Here is a 20,168-nt window from a genome sequence, read left to right on the forward strand (position 1 = left end):
AGCTCGTTTTACTGTGTCTCTAATCAAATAAATAAAAAACACTGTTTTCCGTTGCGCTGACAAATAAGGCATGCGCTAAATAGAAAACGCACGGAAAGTCATACAATCCAGGTGGTTAAATAACGTTCAGCGAGTTAATCAAGCGGTGGACTGATTGTTTGTATATGAAGGCTTGTTGTGGACACCGCCGACAAAAAATGATTTCTGTTTTACTAGTACATCATTGTACATTACACGACTTGATCAATGATTAAAGTTTTCTTGTCTGTTGGGTCACAAAAAAAGGAAAAATGAAAGAAAAAAATTACAAGCACTTGTAATGATTCTCAGTTCTTGAATCGCCTCAAATACCTAATTCTCACTAATTTTCGCGAGAACTGATCTTTGCGATAAAAAATTTAATACGCGCGAAAAAAGACCAAAAAAGCATTGCGCGAAATTTAAACATGCGAAAATTAATACCATTTTATGGTCTATTATATATCAAAACGATAAAACTTTTAAATGTTTGAAACTGCAACAATCTACCCTTGAATTATATTTCAGTCTTGTTTTCGACTAGCACCCTTCCTCTGATTATTGCCTTGTTTTCTTTAGCTCAGTTGTAAATTGGCCAAAACCTCTTTAGTAGAGTCACCAAACTAATCGCGAAAATTAACACTCGCGAAATTCGACTCCCGAATTTTCGCAAAATTAGTAAGAAAAATAGTAAGAAAAATGCGCGAAAATTAGTAAGAATAAGGTATGCACTTTTACCTAATACAGTATACGATTTATTTGAAAGATTCGCCAAAAATTACCCTGATAATTTTCTATGATAACCAATTAAAAATTGTACAATTTTCACGTGCAATTTAAAATTGTTTTAAAGTATTTGCGAGGGATTATGCAAAATCTAAAGCAGCCATTATAAAAAAAGAAACCTTACTAGAAAAACTACAAGGCAACTCAGTAGTAATTGCTGGTATTTATTTATTTTCTGTAATAAAAGCATTTGTAAAATATAATACATAACAAAAGTTTGAAGGCTACTTTGTGTTAAATTACAATAAAATTTGGGCACTTGCTCATCATGAACGGGTATTAACGCTTGTTTTAGTTTGCTGGCGTTACTTGATAAAAAATAAAATAAAATAAAATTTCACATGAAACCCGCGAGCAGCATTTTCATGTGGTACTGTTTATCACACTGATAAAGGTGTATTGTAGTGCGTGACCATTCAAATAAAAGCTACATATATTGAGTAGTTATCGTGTGTTACTGTTACTGTCTTTTATGTTTCAAGATGTGGTTAAAACTTTTAAGTCTGTGGATGTAACTCTAGTGTGTGACCATTCAAATAAAAGCTACTGAGCAGTACTTTCATGGGCTACTGTTAATTTTGTTAGGGTGTGGTTGTAACCTTCAAGTCTGTGGATGAAACCCTAGGTCAAATAAATACATTTCCCGCCAGACTTGGTAAAATTACTACTCACATGATTATACCGCAAAATGTTTTCCTTTGTAAAAATGGATTGCTTTTGTGAATCCAAAGCGAAGATTAGTTAAAGGATTGAATAATTACAATGTGAGTGCAGTAAGCAGGACTCAAAATGGCGCTGAGGCTGTCAACAGTTAACAGCATGTCCTGATTTAGGGTGGCACCGCATAACGTAGCAGCTCCGAGTTCAATTAATCGTTCATGTTTATGTGAATAGCTAACTGGTCAGCCTCTCGCCAGCTGGGGTTCTTGACAAGTTCACGTTCAGTTGTTACAATATTGCTGTTTTAGTTTACAATGTTCAAGAAGTTAGCACAGTGGGGATAAATACAGCTTACATGTAACTAAAGTCAAATTTTTACTGGACGATTTTCCTCCACGATTTTCACGATTTTCATCAGAAATATTTCACGTGTAAAGTACAAATCCTTACTGTTTTTGTTGAGGTTTACAAATTGGTGATGAAAATCGTTGGTATAAATCGTCCAGTGTAAAATCACTTTGTACTTCTAGGCGATGCGAAGCAAGGGTAAAAATACGTGAATATACGCAGACGCAAGCTATCAACCTTATCATCTGGGCTCCGCGCTCGTCTGAGAATTCTTGCTAATGATTAAAGGCTACATTCTCTCTACCAATTGATAACAAAATCAACAAGATACGTAATGTGAAACAACGATCTGATCATCCCAAGACTTCTTGACTCAAAACGGAAGTTTCCCAAGTAGAAATGCAAAAAATATATATGAAAAATTGTGAAAAAAATTTAGATGATATTAAAATTTAATTACAAAATTACGATTTCTTTAAATTACAAGTTATGGCGTTTTAGAGTCTCTTTCGTTAATATTCCACATACAGAGGTTTAAACGGTCCGTGATGTTCCTGTTGTATCCATACACTGTCCGTCACTGAATTATCGTAGGCTTTGATTTGTTCCCAGTGAATATGGGTCGAGTTCACTATCCGCAGCTTGCCGAAACCCGCGTTGCCTGGGAACCACTCTCGGAAGGCGGACCAAGGACCTAGCGTAAGATGACGATTAATACTTGACCTCTTTACATCATTAATTTGTAGCGGTGTTTTCAACATTAGCGGCGAATGTGCAGGCTGAAGGAAACACTACGCCATGATTTACTCCCTCGGGAGAATACAGAGAAATTGTGGCCGGGGTTTTAAAAGATGTGAAACATATGAGAAGTGGAAAAAGCAAAACATCCGTCAAAAAGATATAAGAGGTGGCGGACAGCGAAACAAGGAACGGTGTCATCGCTAGATTTATCTTACATGCAATTGCGTTTTTTCCTGGGAGCGCTGTTGAATTGTTATCAATATCCACCTGACAACAATGTGTCTCATGATTCTAAATTCTCGCTGGTTTGATAGAACTTTTTTCGATAAATTATTACTTTTTCTGGTCAATAAATCAGCTGACCAAGCATGATGAGCGATGCTGGAAGTAACTCGAATGTTTTGAACCTATTCCACATTCGTCAGTCTATCATTGGGAGCGTAGGTTGCGCCAGGTTGTTCAGTTATCAACCGAAGACACTTAACATCAGTAACCAGACACCTTTGTCCAGTCAAACTGCCAGATTCCTCTGGCAAACTAGCAAAATCTTTCACACTTAAATACTTGATTCTCCGCAGAGACTGGGAAGCAGAACAGTGCGCTAGGATTCTGGGATCGTTAACAAAATGGCGTCCATTTCAATCTCGAGCCCAGAGTCCGTCTATGTCGGTCAGCGACCCTACCGCTGACCAACGGCCGACGGACCGAGGAGTTGGGGGTCCCTCTGGGCTCTAGATTGCGTCCATTTAAGCTGTAATATGCGTTCTTAAATCAAAGTATCGAAGGTAGTGGATTGTTGCGCTCGTTCTGGCTGAACTTAAATTTTTACAAATTAACTTGGGTCTACAGTATTTTCGGATGTCAAGGAATGAAGACCTTGGAAGACTTCATTCTCAAATCAACACTGTTGTTCAGTTTTCTGGTTGCATTTTGCCACCATTTTAAATTTCCACGCGTCTACCGAACAATCCCAGAAGCGCTTGCGCGTCCTCGTCTTTGAAATAGTTGTATCTATATTGGTTCGCGGAATGCCTATGCCTCTCGAAATCCGACAAAGAGTGAGAACTTCAGTGAGAACTGCAGTTTAGCTAACGATTTTCACCATCCAACATCGAAGAATACATATGCTATCACAAGGTCGACACAAATGGTGGCCGCGATCACATCAGCCGATACAGTGGAACCTCGATATAACGAAGGGCCAAGGGACTGGCAAAATATGTTCGCTATAACGAGGTTTCGTTATATCGAGGTTCTTTTCCATATATTTTACTATTACTGGGGCGAGGAATATCGTTCGTTATATCGAGGACTTCGCTATATAGAGGTTCGTTAAATCGAGGGTCCACTGTAATTTGATTTGATGGCTGCAGAGCAGATTAGCACCATTGTAAATCGTGCTCCCAAGCTATGTGGATGATTATCAATATTATACTGCACCATATTCAGTTCGAGCTTTTGGACAAGTTAATCTAGTCACTTCTTAAGCTGCTGCTACACAAGCGGTGTTTGATTGCACAGGCAGCGCGTCCCAACACACACAAAAGAAATGCGCTGACGTCCTTCTGTCACTGAAAGTTCAACTTGTGAATTTCTTGCGACGTTTGCAAGGGCTTTTAGTAAGTGCTACTAAAACAAAGTTTTCGTATCCGAGATTTCTTGCATAATAATTAAGTTTGATCCTTACTTACAAACACTGTCAAGCTTGTTTTTCTCTAAAGATTCGCGAAAACAGCTTTTAAGTCGTTGTAAGTGGTTGAGCCCATAATAGGCGGCCATCTTGGCGCGGCTAAAACAGCCTTGTGATACGATGTCACTGGTTGTAGCAAACAAATAACGCTTGTGCAGCCGTGCCGTTACAAAGAAATTGCATACCTCTTGGTCCTATCATTGGATTCACACATATTCCATAAGCCTCATTACAGCCAGCCGCGCCTGATATAAAGTGGACTGGGGCCTTGGGATTGACGTAGTTATGAGCCGTTACTGTGTCGTTGAATACTGGCCAGAGGCGTTCGTACGAGTGCTCATGCGCTTCAATGATGACATCCACACCGTACTGGAAAAACAACGGCTCGAGGCTGGGGACAACACAAACAGAAAAGCTTGCGTCAATTTTGTTTAGCTTTGCATCTTGCTATACTTTTACAGATTGGTTTAACAACTGGTGCAACTAAACTGGTGTGCTCTGTGTAATTAACCACAGCAAAGAAATAAAGTGCAGACTCCTCCTGTGTTTGCTTCTCCTTACATGTTTTTCCGCGCTATTACTCGCAGCAAGTGCTCTCCCGCGCGATTACTCCCGCGCTTTATACATCCCGTTACGTGTTTCCTCGCGCTAACCGCTCTTGACATATTTTCCCACTCTTAACACATGCGTTTCGGGTTTTTTCACCCTTGCCTCCCATAACATGTTTTTTTGTGTCTTACCGTTACAAGTATATGTGTGAGTTTAACGCAATATTCTCGACTCCATGCAGTCTTAACCTTCAGAAATACCTCTCAGATAGGGCCAGATGGCAAAGCGTTTACCTTATTTTTACTAATTTCTTTTCGATTTTCGCGATTTCAAAATAATCGCGAAATCAAATACGCGTGAAATAAACATTGCGCTAAATTTAAACACGCGAAAATTAATATCAGAAAACAATAAAAGTTTTAAGTGTTACTTAGAACTGCAATTATCTACCTTTGATAATATCCTTCCGTCTTGTTTTCCACTAGCACCCTTCCTCTGATTACTGTTTTCTACAGCTCATAAATAGCCACAACCCCTTTAGTACAGTCACCAAAGTTTCCGTTTGCAGGCTCCTTGAAGTTTCATTGAGTCAGACCTTTGAATATTTCTAGTAGTTTTTTTACTCTTTGACGACTGATTGATAAAACACTGACCAAAACCGCGAAATTTAATACACTTTTGCTCTAATTTTCTTGCAATCGCGAAAATTAATATTCGCGAAATTCGGCTCCCGAATTTCGCGAATTAAGTACACGCGAAAATTAGAAAGAATAAGGTACCTTGTCTCCTCACAAAACGTTTCCAAAACGAGTTTTAGACATTACAAGAAAACAACTGACCTGTTTCTAACCACAGACTTAAGCGTGGTGCAGTCATCTCTGTCGATATTCGAGCAGTACATGGGTCTGTGACCAAACGCAATGATCCACGGCCGCTTGGCTCGGTTCTCGGGTTTGTTTGCCTCCTTAAGGTCGTTTGTTAACCATTCTATTTGATCCTGGATCGGCCCTTTAGTGAAGTACACTTCAGAAGAGTAGCTGTTATGAAATAAAAAGCAGGAAAGATTGATAGCTTAACCCTACAGATTGCTGGTAATTGATAATGTTGTGCTCTCGACTTTGGCCAATCAGATGTACCAGATCAAAACCTTGCAAATCTTCATCTACTTCTATAGATGATGAGTTTACATGGCAGAATGTATATTATGTAAAAGGCAATCTGTAGGTAACACAACCCAAAAGTTGTGTGACCGCATTACTGGGCATAGAAACAGCAAGGAGTCCGCCCTTAAAATTCATTTAGATTCACATAATTCCGCTTTTTACCAAACATTTCAGTTTGTAGTATAAAGCCATTCTTCTCCTGAGATGTTAAATGAGTTAGAGTACATCTGGATAAGTAAGTTGCGCGCTAGTGAACCTGATGACCTTAATAGGGTTGATCCGTGTGCATTACGCACCGGCGTTGCTTAATTTTTTAGATATCTCGACACACCCTAACTGTACTGTAATATCATGTCACTGGTTGTTGCCATTTAAATGTTACTACACTGAAGAGGACCGTTAAGGTCGAAATACCTATGTAGTTCAATAAAATCGTAGCTGTATGGCGATACACAATTGTTCTTTGTAGGAAATTTGAAATCCGCCCGCCCTAGGTTTAAGCACTAGCTCTGAAATGGCATTCCAGTTCAACTCTTCAGTTCTGCCGGGGGGGTTCTGCTAAGTAAATCTAAAGCTAACTGGACTGTTTGAGTTCAACAAACACGAAAGCTGTGTCGAAAGTATTCCTCTGCTATCATGATTTCGCCTAAAAGAATTTATTTCTCGCCTTCACCAAACACCAAATTGGTATCTCAGATGGTATTCCTGTGCAATACTGGTAACCCTGTGTAGTAACTAACCTGATGAAGTGAACTCTGGCTATGTCGAAGCTGTACCACATTTTATTGGCTGTTGTAGGCCATTCGAGCTGTGGCATGGAAAATCTGTAGCGGTAATGACTGAAGTTGTAAGGAATCTCTGCAACAAGACAAGGAAACAAAAATATTAATATCGAGTAGCTAGTGAGCTGTAAGCCCGCTTTGGAAAACATATTCCTCAACCGTTCTCTCTCTCAAAGCTTTTACGCCTTTTTGCCTTTTCCTTCCATCTTAATACTTAACTTGACCCTCCTCAGTTAAACTTTTAAACATGCAGAGCATTGCACATAAAGCATTTTTTTCCAGTTCTTATTTGGTCACTTCCTGCATGGAATTTGCGCAATACAAATTTTCCGATTATATCAGTAGTCCGCTTTATAACCAGTGGTCTTCGCGCACAGCTGAAGAGCATGCGCCCGATGAGAAGCGGCTGCATTCGCAGGCTAGTCTCTATGTAACGTGATTCTCGGACGGTCCGAGGTCGCTCGCTCACACTCCCTCTTCTTTCGCTCACGGATCGTCCGAGAATCAGACTAGCCTTTACCGGGATAGGACAAAAACCAACTTTAGTTAATCAGTTTTCCTTTAGCTACAAACCTTAAAACAGAGCGTGACTGCATTGTTTTGATAAATTTATTGATTAATTTACTAACAAACACTAACATGTTACTAAGCCAGCCAGACTGACCGTTCTTACCGTGATTTCCAACACATGTCATATAAGGAACCCACGCAGCTATGTCCTGAATCCTGTTCATAAACGCGTCTCCATTCTACAGGAAAAACAATTATTTTTATTTGGTTCTTTCTTGCTACTGACTACTTTTTATTTCTGAAGCCTATCAGAAATGGCATTTTTCCAGCGAATTTAGTCACAGAGTTGATAAATTGTTAACAAGCTTCGCTTTGTCCATTTTTTTTTCTCAATTTTTTGTAGTTACGATTATAGGACTTCGCGTCGTCCAATCCGGTCTGTATTTATACGCGTGATTAACAAAATCAGACGGAGGCGTAGCGGATGTCTGATTTGTTTAATCACGAGCAATAGTTTAGAGTGGTTTGAGGGTGTTACACTGGACAGCGTTTCGTGCAACATTTCTGAGGGGTGGGCGGGTGAACAGGTTCGCGGATCGATGGATTTGGTCTTAAAAGGGGCACGGATTGCGAAATTTTAACGAGAAAGTGAGCGAATTCGCGGATTTCGGGAGAAAAACGGACCAGCTAAGAATTTCGTCTCGGATTCCGGACTCTACCTGTCTTGAAGTACGGATCGGGGATCCTAAACAAAGTTCGGATTACGGATTTTGGCGTTTTGTCTACTTTGTTTTTGTAAAAAAAAAACAACAGATTTTGAAGATTAATTTTTCAACAATGACACGAGCATTGGACAAAGAAAAATTCTGAGTCCCTGACAGGAATCGAACCCATGGCCTCCCAGATACCGGTTGGGCGCTCTAACCAACTAAGCTATGAGAGATCAGGATCAGCAATGTCGAAATCATCAAGTGTGTAGTAAATAACAAGGATGGTAAATTTCAAGCTCGGTGATAAATAATAAAGCCAGCGCCCAACCGGTATCTGGGAGGCCATGGATTCGATTCCCGTCGGGAACTCAGAATTTCTCTTTGTCCCATGTTCGTGTCATTGTTGAAAAAAATAATCTTCATTGTTTATCACCGAGCTTAAAATTTTCCATCTTTATTATTTAAAATTAGATTTTATTTCTATGTTTTGACTGTTATGCCTCTTTAATTCATCGACCAAGTTGTATTGTATTATATTGATGTTTTGCATAATTCTGTAACGCGACGTTACCTTCGTATAAACGAGCAATGATAAAAACTTCTTGGAAAATCATCATCAAAAAACAAACGTCGACAGTCCGTTGCTGTGATACTATACCACAGAAAATTTGTGTGGATTCGGATTTGAAGGAGAATGGTCGCTGTTCGACGGATTGGGCCAAAAATACCACGCATCGGCGGATTTGCATAAACCCCTATTCACCCCCAACCCCCTCCCCCTCCCTCTTTTCTCGACAAGGCCCAACAAGAGAGAGAAGTTGCACAAAATATTACCTAAAGTAGCAGCACCTTGACAATTATACAACTGTAAGAGATTGCGATGGTTTACTTACCAATCCCCCTTCAGTATTTAGGTCATACGCAAAGTCCCCAACATGCAACACGGCCGTGTTATGTCCAGACCTGGCCTCCACAATAAGCCGTTTAAGACTGGGCGCACCACCGATTCGGCCCATGTCTCCATAAACCAAGAACTGCGGTGACCAATCCTACAAAAAAAAAATAGAGAAAAATTACCATAAACGTTTTCTCATAATATCACTGTTTATTTACAGTCGAATCACCCGTTCACGACTTTGGTTTGGGTTTGGGTCTAACGACACTCAAACGAAAATCAATCGATCCGGGTTTGCTGTTGGCTCTCGCTTTGCTCTGAGGCCTTTTTTTCGGGTTATATGATTTTTTCCTCAAAATCCAACATTTCTCAATTCCAAGTGGATCTGGAATCAAAACCAGTTACGGATGATGTGGTTTTTCTCTTGAAATATAATAATTTTTTATTCGTTCATGGCTCGTTTTACCGTTTTTTGGTTTCAGGAAAAAAATAAAAAGTTCACGTCCATGCATCAAATCACTGGCACACGCAGCCGATAAATCGCGATGTCTATCATACTAAGTTGCTTGTTATTGTTATCTTGATAGAGTGGAACCTCATGATGTTTGACAGAGCCGGCCTCTCGTTTATGTAGATAACGCTGCTATCCATGTCACATTATAGGCAAATTATTCCTTAATTTTGGCGCGAAATTTCAGGATTAATTAATTTTGTAACTTCGCATTTTAAATTACAAAATTGCTATAGCGACATTTTCTATATCCCAGTACATATAGTGCAAGATGGCGTCCAGGTTTAAAGATGTTCTGTAAGTAACAACTTTGTACATTTTCGCTTGAATTTCATTTAGGCCAGTTTGCTTTGGCCATATAATAAACTTTTCGCGATAATTTACTTCAAAACGACTTCAAAACACTCGAGCTGATTTCTGCGCGCACGGGCGCGGTTTTCAGTTCATTCATGACAAATTATAGCCAATCACGTAAGGAAGATTTGACAGTTGACTAAACTTGAAACAATATATAAACAGCAAGGATTCCAAAGGGCTTTTTTGTCAAAAAATTCAAAAAATTTTCTGAACTTTGGCCAAAATGTTTGAAGTTCTCGATACAATAAACAAGTAAAAAAAACCATGACAGTGAGCGTAATTTGTCACCCATGATATTAAAAGGTAATCAAATGGTATACTGGAAAAATGAGAAAAAATTATTTCAGTTGCGTTTTGTCAGAATTCTATTAATTTCACTCGCCTAAAGGCCAGGACAATTATTAAACAGGGGTAAATTTTTTTCCTTAATTATTTCACTCGTCGCCATTTGATTACCCATACAAATTTGGAAACACCCGCCAACAGCTTGTAAAGGTTTGATCGCAATTATAATTTCTGTAACGATCTGTCTAATTTTTTTTTTTATTTAAGGTCATTGCCCTGTTTTGCATTGCGCATCCTTACTGCGCAGAATTTTACGCGTAATTACCGCGCGCGCGCGCGAGCACATCAACAAAATGGCGGCTTTTTTCTATGCGGCTTAGTCCGCGAGAGAAGTAAACTGTCATTTTCTCCTAAACGAGCCTGGTGACCTATCAATTTTTTCTCATATTTTGGGAGTAGCGATCAAATTCTTTCTGTAAAATGAAAACAGATCAATTCATGTGTTTGAAAAATAAATTATCGCTAAAAAAGTGTACTTTGCCAGTACTCGCAGAGGAATTATAAAGGAATTATATGGAATATACATGGTCGTCCTGCTCCTAAACGAATCTGGTGACCCCCCTTTTTTATTTCAAAATTTAAGTTCCCTTGAAGTAATAAACCAGTAGGCGAAGTTTGGTTAAAAATCTATGTTCAGTTTTATTTCGGGGTAATGACCTTAACCCGGGAGCGCGCAACAAAAATAAAAGGTGACTGATGAAAGCGGTTGAGCTCTCGCTGGTCTGATCCTTGAGAAAGATTTAAAAAAAACCCATCACCGGTGGTATCGAATGATAAATAGTTCGCGTCACTTTTCGCTAAAAATTCTCGCTAAACATTCCACGCGCCCGCGCTAACTCCTAGCTGACGAATTTCTTTTTTCTCACCTCGTGACTGCTTGAGAATACATTGATATTTTTTAGAAGGAGAGGTTATAAGTTGATTGCCATCATGGAAGAAACTCTATATTTGTTTGCATTTCTCTCTCCACTTGAAATAACTTCGCACAATCTATGAAAATTGTAAAGACGTTTGAATGCGTCTACGGAAAACGATAACATTTTCGTTTACATGTAGGATCTTACTCACAAAACACATTGACTTCTTATTTCTAAAACCCAACGATTCATTTCCTTCAAATTTCTTGGCTTTTTCTCCAGTCTGTGTGCTCAGTGACAATTTTGTCCCTACGTGACCGAATTTTATAATTGGCGACAATGTTCCAGGGGTTTGTGTACCAAAGACATGCTTCGAATTTCTTTTACTAACTCTAATTGAAGTATTGGAACGAGCAAGCGAAAGAAAAATCAAGTTACGGGTGGTTTTGTTGAAGCAAAGATCTGTGGCAGCCGGCGCCATATTATCACACTTTCGTCTCAATCAATTCTAGGCCACGAAGAAGTCTCAAAACAGCTATACAAGTAGACATAGAGACTGCATTCTCAAAAGTAAATTACCTAGCCACAAATATAGCCTTTTTTAACACAAATTGTTTCATAAGTTTATTAGCAAGCACAAATCTAAATAGGTTTTTATTCAAACAAAGAAAGAGATTATTTGTTCTGGCGTCGACTATAATCTTGAACAAGTTAAAAGTTAAAGCTACTATTTGTGGGAAAATGAAATCATTTTAACTTAGCAACCTTCAACAATAAAGCTGTATGTTTCGTCAAAAGTATTTTAAGAACAATCACATTAACAGAAATAAAAAACAGATTATAAGAAACAGAAATGCAGAAGTACAAATGTCACCTTGATGAAAGGTAAAATTAATTAAAACACTTTCCTTTTTCGTGAAAACCATTTGGGCACTTTAAAGGTTAAAAAAATACCTTTTGTCAACACAAACTCAGTGACAACACGAGGAAAAAATAGCGAAATATGTCATCGAAACATTAGCTAAACTGCTTCAAGAAGTTTTTAATGTTTTGGATTTCCAAAAGATGCCAACACAGCAGCAGCGTCTGCGGACGAAGAACGATCAAATCTAAACGAGTTGCTTTCCATCCTCGGAGAATGGTTGCAGTACTTCACAAAGGCGCTGTTATCAGACACGGTGAAACCAGGGCTGGTTGGCGGCTCGATCGGGCAGGAAGACACGGGTTGTTCAGTCCGCCAATTGCTGTAATGAAAGCCCGAATAAACATCTCCTGGAGTCCATTGAAGCTGGAAAGGAGTTGGCATGTAAGCACTGCAGTTGAAGTGATGCTGCCTAGGAACACTAAGCTGAGAGTGCAAAATGTTGGACACGCTCTGGATCAAGCCTCCGTTTATTCCTCTGTGTTTCGAAGCGGCTTCTTTTCCGTCGAGACTGCTGAGTTCTTCGGCGAGAGGCGATTCGGTTTTCACCACGGCGAGGGAAAAATTCACTGCAAATTGGACGGAACAGTCCGTTAATTATGCAAACTACAGCGTTACACAAGAAAACCCATTAGATTTAAAAAACAAAAAAAACGACAGATTGCAATTTTTAATAAATATTTCCTCGGTACATTATTAAAACAGTTATAAAGTTGAACTGACAAGAAGAGTCTTTCATATTATAAACGCTAACTTCAGGTAAACAAGCTAAAAACAACTAGCAACAAGTTTGTCAAAACTGGGTAAACATTATTCAGCTTCCGAGAAAACCCTAAAAATCCTTAAATTAAAATCATCTCAAGGCTGCCAAGGTTAGAAAGTTTCCCGGGACCGATGTTTGGTCATGTTGTACGAACATTAAAGAAATTCATTTCGAAGCAAAAGGCGTTCACTTGAGGCAAAGAACAACAAACATAAGCTTATAAAGTTAGCTTTCTTAATCTTACCTCGCCCTGGATCGACAGGTGTAACACAGTAAGGACGGCTTCCGATATCTTTCATTTGTCTTCTTCGAAGACGAACTTGCTCCCTCATCACAACTCTTCTTTGGCGTCCCTTGACACATGGTTCGCAGTCACAGTTCGAAAAAGGACAGAGCCGTTTGTGGCCTTTGAGGTTCGATCGCACTCCGTGATTACTGCAGAGAGTACATGACGGCTTGCGTTCCTTTCTTATATTCAGCCGTTTCTCGAGAGATTCCTCCATTTTGCTCTGTTAGTAATTTACAGCTTGAAGTTACAGCCTAACTGTTGCTCTTTTTCAAGGCGACGCCCTGAAATCTACAAACTTCGACGACTTTTCAAGCGAAATGAATTGCAAGGCGGCGCTTACTCATTGATTGACAAACGTCAGTCCTGTCAAACTCTCGAACATGATTTGTTCAGAAGAGCGTGTTCTGGTGCGTGTGTAGCACGTGCCACAGTGACATGCTTCAACGTCAAAACAAACAAACAGGATACTTTTTTATTTTTTTCCAATTTTTTTTTTTTTTACAAGGCGTTTTATAAACGTTTTTAGAACAGTGCAGTTTCTTAATAATACCGTTTGACATTCAACATTAACACACCTATCGCCATTACTAAAAATTATGGGAGCAACCGCTTCAACCAAAACAGAAACCTCGAGTGGAAAATCAAATTAAGTTTTTTGATGAAACATATTTTTCGGAAATATTGCAAACCACCTTTGCAGGATGCCTGTTTACACGCAATTTCTGGAAGCACCCAAAAGTTCCGCTTCATTCAAAAAAAATTCATCCCTAACAGTCTAACACTTAATTTTCTTCAAATGGGCGATATTACGACACCAACTTTTGCGAGTTTGCATTAGTTTTTTAACGAAGTCACTTGCCAAGCGAGAAAAGTGGCTTGATTTTTTTTTTTTTTTTTTTGAAAGGTTGAATGAAAAAAAAACCCCGCACTATTATAGAAAGCAGCTGATCACTGGATGAATATATAAACCAATCAGGTTACGTTTATTGACGCGGGAAAACCTTTCAGGTACAGCAAGCTTTGAAGTTATAAACTCTGTCTCGAAAAGTTTCTCGCTGTCCGAATTGTGTTCGGAAAGAAAATTCTAAGTCTATCTATTTGTTAGAAATGGGATAAAATGTAGCCAAAATGTTCGGATTTAGAAGCAAAAGCCAAGGCGAAGATACAAAGAGAGCAACTTCTTTTCACCTTTAATACGAGAAAGGAAATATCGTTCACTTGAATCGTGTTTCTCCGGTCGAGCTATAAAATTAATAGCTGAGGTATTACAGAAATTTTGTGCCGAAGTTTAACTACAAAACTTAAGGTCGTTAAGTATCATTATCCATGAGTTGTGTTAGTTATCTGGATGTTATTTGGCCTTGTATATTAATAATAATTACCGGTAATAATAATTTCCATTAATTGTTTACTGTCCAGAATAATTAAACCCTTACTAAAAAATCTGCAAACCTGCATCCTGGGGGGTGGATTCACAGACTTTATTTATACTTAAGTTCTGTGATCATAATCTGTGAACTGATTCACTAAGACGCACTTAATGTTGATGTAATAGAGAAAATTCTAAACAATGATGCAATTACCAAAAGACTTTGTATGAGTCTGCCCACTCAGCTAGCTATCAGAGCTATATATGTTGTGATGATAAGGCCAAACCAGACAGTTCTTGCTCATTCCAATATAACCATACATGTAGTCTGAAATGTCAGCCGTCCCCCATACCACGCCCCTCCTCCGGGGGGTTAGGATAAGAGCATAGCTGACATTTCAGACTAATTTACCCTGCAGAGAGCAGATTTATTCAGGCACTTTGTAAGGTCTCTCAGCAATTTGCCAAAAACTATACCCACACCACAAGGACAATGCACATGGCTCAATTATTAGAGTCTAAACACTAACCATTAGGGCACCAAACCAAATACAGTATTGTGTACTTGATACTAATCAGTATCATCAAGCTTGTACAACAACAATGGCAATCTCTCCATAGAGGCCAGGCCTTTTCAGCCCAGACGTGGATACGTGCTTTTACTCTTAGACAAATCAGGAAAAGATCCAGGGGGAGGGGGAGGCGGGGGATTGCATGGCTAGCCACCCCCATTTGATACACCAGAAAAATACAAATAAACACATTCAAATAAAAAATAGATAATGACACTGCTGGCCGGGTATGGTGTAAAAATTGATGATAATCGATCATTGCTGAAAATTAAGATCATGGCCAAAAATTCTGGACACTGATGCATAGGCTCATATGCATCCCCCTGGCAAAAATATTAAGAAAAGCTCTAGATAGATGATATATTTTAACATAAAACTTGACATAAAATCAAGAATCATAAGAAAGACATTTCCCATGAATGAAGCGTTGCACAATGTCCAGAAGTTCTTGTCATGCTTGTTGTCACAGGGCCGTCATGCCAAAAAAATGTGTGAAACAGAAATTTTCTAAACTGAAAACTTATTACAGAACAGGGGATACCCCTGTATCAGTCCATATGTACTCCATGTTTGCTTTTCATTCAAACATGGTGGTCAATGTTTTGTCTCGTAAAATGGGTGCAAACTGTCTATTTCTTAGATGATTTCATCTGCCATTTGGGACTGTCTATCTCGCTGAATTCAAAATGGCATATGATGTCATCCAGTCGTATTTTGGTCATTCTTTGGGAAGTGCTTTAACATGTTAAGTGGACAATTTTTTGTAATACAAAAGTTGTTTTGAGCGTAAACAAAGCATAGGAGGGAGGTCATCAAAAGTCCCCATGTACTTCAATCATGAGTTAGATCTCAATTTTATTATTTCTTGTTCTGATGGCCTCAAAAATATGACATGTAAAATAAATTTTTATTCTGGATCTGCCCTAGCATGCCAATAAATTAAAAAAAAATAATTAAGAACTTTTAAAATTATACCCATGTTGATATTAATAAAATTACATACTAACCTCATCATCTCTCTTTGCAGTGAATTCAAATCCTTCACTAATATTACTGCCACTTTGAACACGGTATGAATAGTTCTTCCCAGGAATTAAACCCTAGAAATAAACAAAGGTAAAATATGGGTCCTCAAAAATAAACAACAAAGAATAATGATGTACACAGTCTATTTTTCTTTTGCTCGCCCCCCACCCCCATCCTCTCATGTTCCGTGCTGGGACACACTTTGCTCACTTTTTTTTTCATTAAAAAGATAGAGAGGCTCCATACAGTCTACCACTATTCTGGTTTTGAATACACTAGTACATGCAACACTGAAAAACAATAAGTAGAAAATCAAGATGACAGCTGAGGGCTCACATTTATATGTCCACAAAAACAAAAGAGGTAATGAAAATAACAGGACACTAATCAAACTCACTCAAATGATATTCAAGATTGCTCTAGGTACCTCTCAGCATGTGAAAATTGCAAGTACAAATTAAGTAATTAAAAAAAAGCACATCCTTGAAAACAAAACTTGTACCTGTGTGTTTAGTATCAAGTACCTTAATATTACATGAAATTTTCGCGACACTTTAATTTCGCGAATTTCGCGATTCCAAAAAAATCGCGAAATTAAAGTGACGCGAACAATAAGTGTCGCGAACATAACATGACGCGAAAATAAAGTGACTCACATTATCTCAATAATTACACTGTAAGAAAAAATAAGTTTAGTGCCACTGAAGGAAGGAGTTAATTTAAATTAAGTGGATGTTGTCCTCAATTGATTCAAGAACAATTAAACTCATGCACATACAAGCATACCGTATTTACTCGAATAAGGGCCGCCCCGAATAAGCGCCGCCCTCGAATAAGCGCCGCATTTCGAACAAAAAAGTTAATAAGCGCCGCCCCCCGAAAAAGCGCTGCAGTCCCGATGCGGCGCTTATTCGAGGAATTCCGTATACCTTACTTAAATTACTACAACAAAGAAATCTTAAAACAGCCTTGGAAATTCCTTTTCGTCAAAAGCGATGATTTGCAGTTCGCCCTTTTTTTCTGTCCGAAATTCTTACAAGATGTAGTTCTGTTAACGTTGCAAAGGCTGTGACCTTTGTCAGGACAGCAAGTGCAACAACTCTCTTCCGTAAGGGACAAATATTGACAATCAAAGTCCCTTCTTTTAGTTACCGTAGAAGTTTCGTCTAGCTAAGACTGTTTGTGGCATCCAATTTTTAAATAAGCGCCGCCCTCAAATAAGTGCCGCCCTCGAATAAGCGCCGCACTCGAGGCACGAAAAATTTAATAAGCGCCACGACGCTTATTCGAGTAAATACGGTAACCTCCTCAGTGTAGAAATTAACTGCTCCGTTGCAATTGTAGCTATTGCCGAGATTTAGTCCCATCCTTGCTTTTTGTTAATTTTGACGTTATTTTTTCATTAATGAAGTCCTTTTTAAAGGAAATGTAAATTGTGTCTTACTCAAAAACGCGAAATTAAAGTGATTCAAAATACAAAATTTTCGCAAAATTGCAAAATTTAAGTGTCGCGAAATAGGCGCACCTTAAAATCGAGAAATTAAAGTGTCGCGAGAATTTCATGTAATAAGGTATTTTAAAATATTGACCTTTTTACAAAACAGTTGAACCTAATAACCTTTACTCAACATGAGTTCACTTCATTGACTACCATATTTATTCGATTAAGCACCCAATCACAAATAAGTACCTATCTTGAATAAGCACCCACCCAGAAGGAAGGAAAAGTTAATAAGCGCCCAGCCTCGAATAAGCGCCCACCCACCCCCTCCCCCAAAAAAACTGTCACAGAGAGTTCGCTGATTGACCTTAGTTTAATACAGGACCCCACAAGCATTGATGATGATGATGATGAGTTACAAAGCGATTGAAAAGTAACTAAGTACAATTAAGAGACTACCCCAAAGACGGAGTTTTCTTAGTACTTTACAGAAACAAGTGCCCAGCCACTCTCAAGGACCAAAAGTTTAATAAGCGCCCATGTCAAAAAATGCAGTATTATAAGCTAATGTATCAGTCAAATCCAAGAGTGTCCATGCCCCCTCGGCGTTTGACCTTTGAAAAATTTTGGTCAAATTTTTCACAATGCTAGTACAGTGGAACCTCGATTTAACGAACCTCTATATAACGAAGCCCTTGATATAACGAACGATATTTTTCGTCCCAGTAATAGCAAAATATATGGAAAAGAACCTCGATATAACGAAACCTCGATATAGCGAACACATTTTACCAGTCCCTTGGCCCTTCGTTATATCGAGGTTCCACTGTAGTTAACAAGGTTGAGTGTCCCAGTGGTTAGGATTCACAGGGTGTCAAATTAATTAGCTCTGTCTTGAAAACAAAACAATATTGCTTTCACTTTTCTATACCGGCCAATAATAACTGCAACATTTATGGAATTGCGTCAAAGTGTTAACTTGTTTTGATCACTGAAAGAGAGTCAAGCCTAACAATTCTTTACAAAACATACTATTCTCGGATCCCTACCAAAGAGATTTGTACAGGAAACATTTGGCCGGGACCTGAGACGAAACAGTGAAGGAAGAAGTACATATTTATCACGTATTATACTTCTTGCATTCTTCAAGAAGTAAAATACCTTTTGAATCGAGGAAATTCAAGACGGTAAAATCCTTTAACTTGAAGCCATGGTAACTTTTTTATAGAAAAAATATTTCGACATGAGGTTAACTTCCACAGGGGGTGGGGGTCGGAAAATGGTTGGAATGCCCAGCATTCTGAATTATAATGGAAAATGAAAACTGTTAAAAAAATAAAACGCTTTGTTGGGTTGAAATCTAGATGTTTCGGCAATGCTGCCTTCATCTGGCGTTGCCAAATGTCTATATTTCATTCCAACAAAGCGTTTTGCTTTCCAAATGGTTGGAATTATGTCCCATAATAAAATTGACTTGAACAGTGTAGTTACGTAAGTTAACTCATACGAAAATATGTGAAAAGTATTTTGCTAATCTCACCCTAAGTACAACACGATGAATATATTTTAACCCATCTGGATTCCCCTCTGTAAATAACACAAACTTGCCCTCGGCTTTTGAAGTATAATTCTTTGGTGCTAAGCCATAATGGACAACCGAACTCGCAAGCTCCGTTGAATTTGAAGTCGACCATACAATCGTCATTTTACTCGGAGAATCGCCATAAGCGATGTGTATTTGCTCAGGACCGTGGACAGAATTATACGGCGACAAATCTGACATAAACAGGCGTTCTTGTGCTGGATGTGACGATACTGGGTACACCAAAACGAAGCAGAAATACACGAAGAGCTTCATCCTGGCGGTGCCAGTACAAGTATCAATCGATCCCACAGCTGAACTAGTTGTGCTAAGTCATGTGACTTCCACACGCTAACAGCGCTGCGTGACATCGAGTAACGTCACGCAAACTTAATGTACTTCTTCATCGAATTTTCCACTTCCGTCACTCGCCGTTCTGGCCCGTTAATCGCGCTGTTTCCCAGCTAACCAAAACGCCTGGAACAGGCTATCATAAAGACATAAGCAGTTCTCTCAATTTTTCTCAAGCAAGAACAGACTGCAATGAACTCCCCACACCGCCCCTCACCCCCCCCCCCCCCACCACCACCACCACCACCACCACCAATAGTGGGTGGTCCCGGCCCTTTTCGTGAAAGTGAGGGTATTGGGTATATGGGGGGACTCCCATATATAAGCTATATAGGTATGTGCCGCTGTGAAGGGAAGGGTTTTCAAGCAGTTTAGTCTGGGACAAGGTATAGAAATTAGAGAGTATTGGTCTAGAATAGGGTATCATTTGCCCGGAAATTGATCCGTGGTATGAGAAATTAAGTCCAGAATAGGAATAGAAACTCGGAAGAGAAAGAGGCTTTCCCAAACGTAAAAAAAATATTGCGGTATTGTTGTTAACACTAAAAAACGCAAGTCTGGGATAGGGTAGGGATTCTTGGTGTCTAGCCTCAAAATCAGCTGAACACTCCATGGTCTGGTTTAGGGTAAGGGGTTCAATGTCCCAGAGGCACGCAATGCACCCCAACCTAAAAATATACAGTGTGCCCTCCGACCAGTTTCGAGAGGCTGGGGCTGCACGTCCGCGCACAGCCTCGCCAAAAATTGGATAGTGAACAAAAACAGGCATTTAGTACCCCCGTGCTGGATTCACGAACTTTCTCCTATGTTAAGGTGTATGCCAATAATTGTTTCTTGACAGAAGAATCCTGCCATTCTCATCTCCCAGAGAATTTCTTGGCCAGTTGTGCCTTTTCCTCAAGCACCCCATCGGCTAAGAGGCTGGAACACT

At 39.1% G+C, this 20,168-nt stretch overlaps 2 protein-coding genes across 2 annotated transcripts; both read right to left on the reverse strand.

The window, feature by feature from the left end:
• Window positions 1-948: 948 nt before the first annotated feature.
• On the reverse strand, window positions 949-19,200 carry LOC144651238 (acid phosphatase type 7-like). The gene is made up of 8 exons (XM_078511169.1): window positions 18,845-19,200; window positions 15,845-15,937; window positions 8,851-9,006; window positions 7,411-7,486; window positions 6,696-6,813; window positions 5,632-5,829; window positions 4,429-4,634; window positions 949-2,506 (listed from the first exon to the last, which is right to left on the reverse strand). The coding sequence occupies exons 1-8, from the start codon at window positions 19,160-19,162 to the stop codon at window positions 2,325-2,327; spliced, it is 1,347 nt and encodes a 448-aa protein (XP_078367295.1). The 5' UTR covers window positions 19,163-19,200; the 3' UTR covers window positions 949-2,324.
• LOC144651312 (uncharacterized) lies at window positions 10,729-14,371 on the reverse strand. Its single transcript, XM_078511257.1, has 2 exons — window positions 12,852-14,371; window positions 10,729-12,413 (listed from the first exon to the last, which is right to left on the reverse strand). The coding sequence occupies exons 1-2, from the start codon at window positions 13,108-13,110 to the stop codon at window positions 11,965-11,967; spliced, it is 708 nt and encodes a 235-aa protein (XP_078367383.1). The 5' UTR covers window positions 13,111-14,371; the 3' UTR covers window positions 10,729-11,964.
• Window positions 19,201-20,168: the final 968 nt, after the last annotated feature.

Source organism: Oculina patagonica, chromosome 4, assembly GCF_052425735.1.
Source record: "Oculina patagonica isolate OP01 chromosome 4, crgOcupat, whole genome shotgun sequence".
Taxonomy (NCBI): domain Eukaryota; kingdom Metazoa; phylum Cnidaria; class Anthozoa; order Scleractinia; family Oculinidae; genus Oculina; species Oculina patagonica.

What these genes read in the sequence shown, in the direction of transcription:
- LOC144651312 (XM_078511257.1), bottom strand. Translation starts at nt 13,110, where the DNA reads ATGGAGGAATCTCTCGAGAAACGGCTGAATATAAGAAAGGAACGCAAG. An exon ending in ACCTGTCGATCCAGGGCGAG is followed by an intron (nt 12,414 to 12,851) that starts GTAAGATTAAGA and finishes TCCAATTTGCAG; the next exon opens with TGAATTTTTCCCTCGCCGTG.
- LOC144651238 (XM_078511169.1), bottom strand. Translation starts at nt 19,162, where the DNA reads ATGAAGCTCTTCGTGTATTTCTGCTTCGTTTTGGTGTACCCAGTATCG. An exon ending in TAAATACTGAAGGGGGATTG is followed by an intron (nt 7,487 to 8,850) that starts GTAAGTAAACCA and finishes TTTTTCCTGTAG; the next exon opens with AATGGAGACGCGTTTATGAA. An exon ending in GACATGTGTTGGAAATCACG is followed by an intron (nt 6,814 to 7,410) that starts GTAAGAACGGTC and finishes GTCTTGTTGCAG; the next exon opens with AGATTCCTTACAACTTCAGT.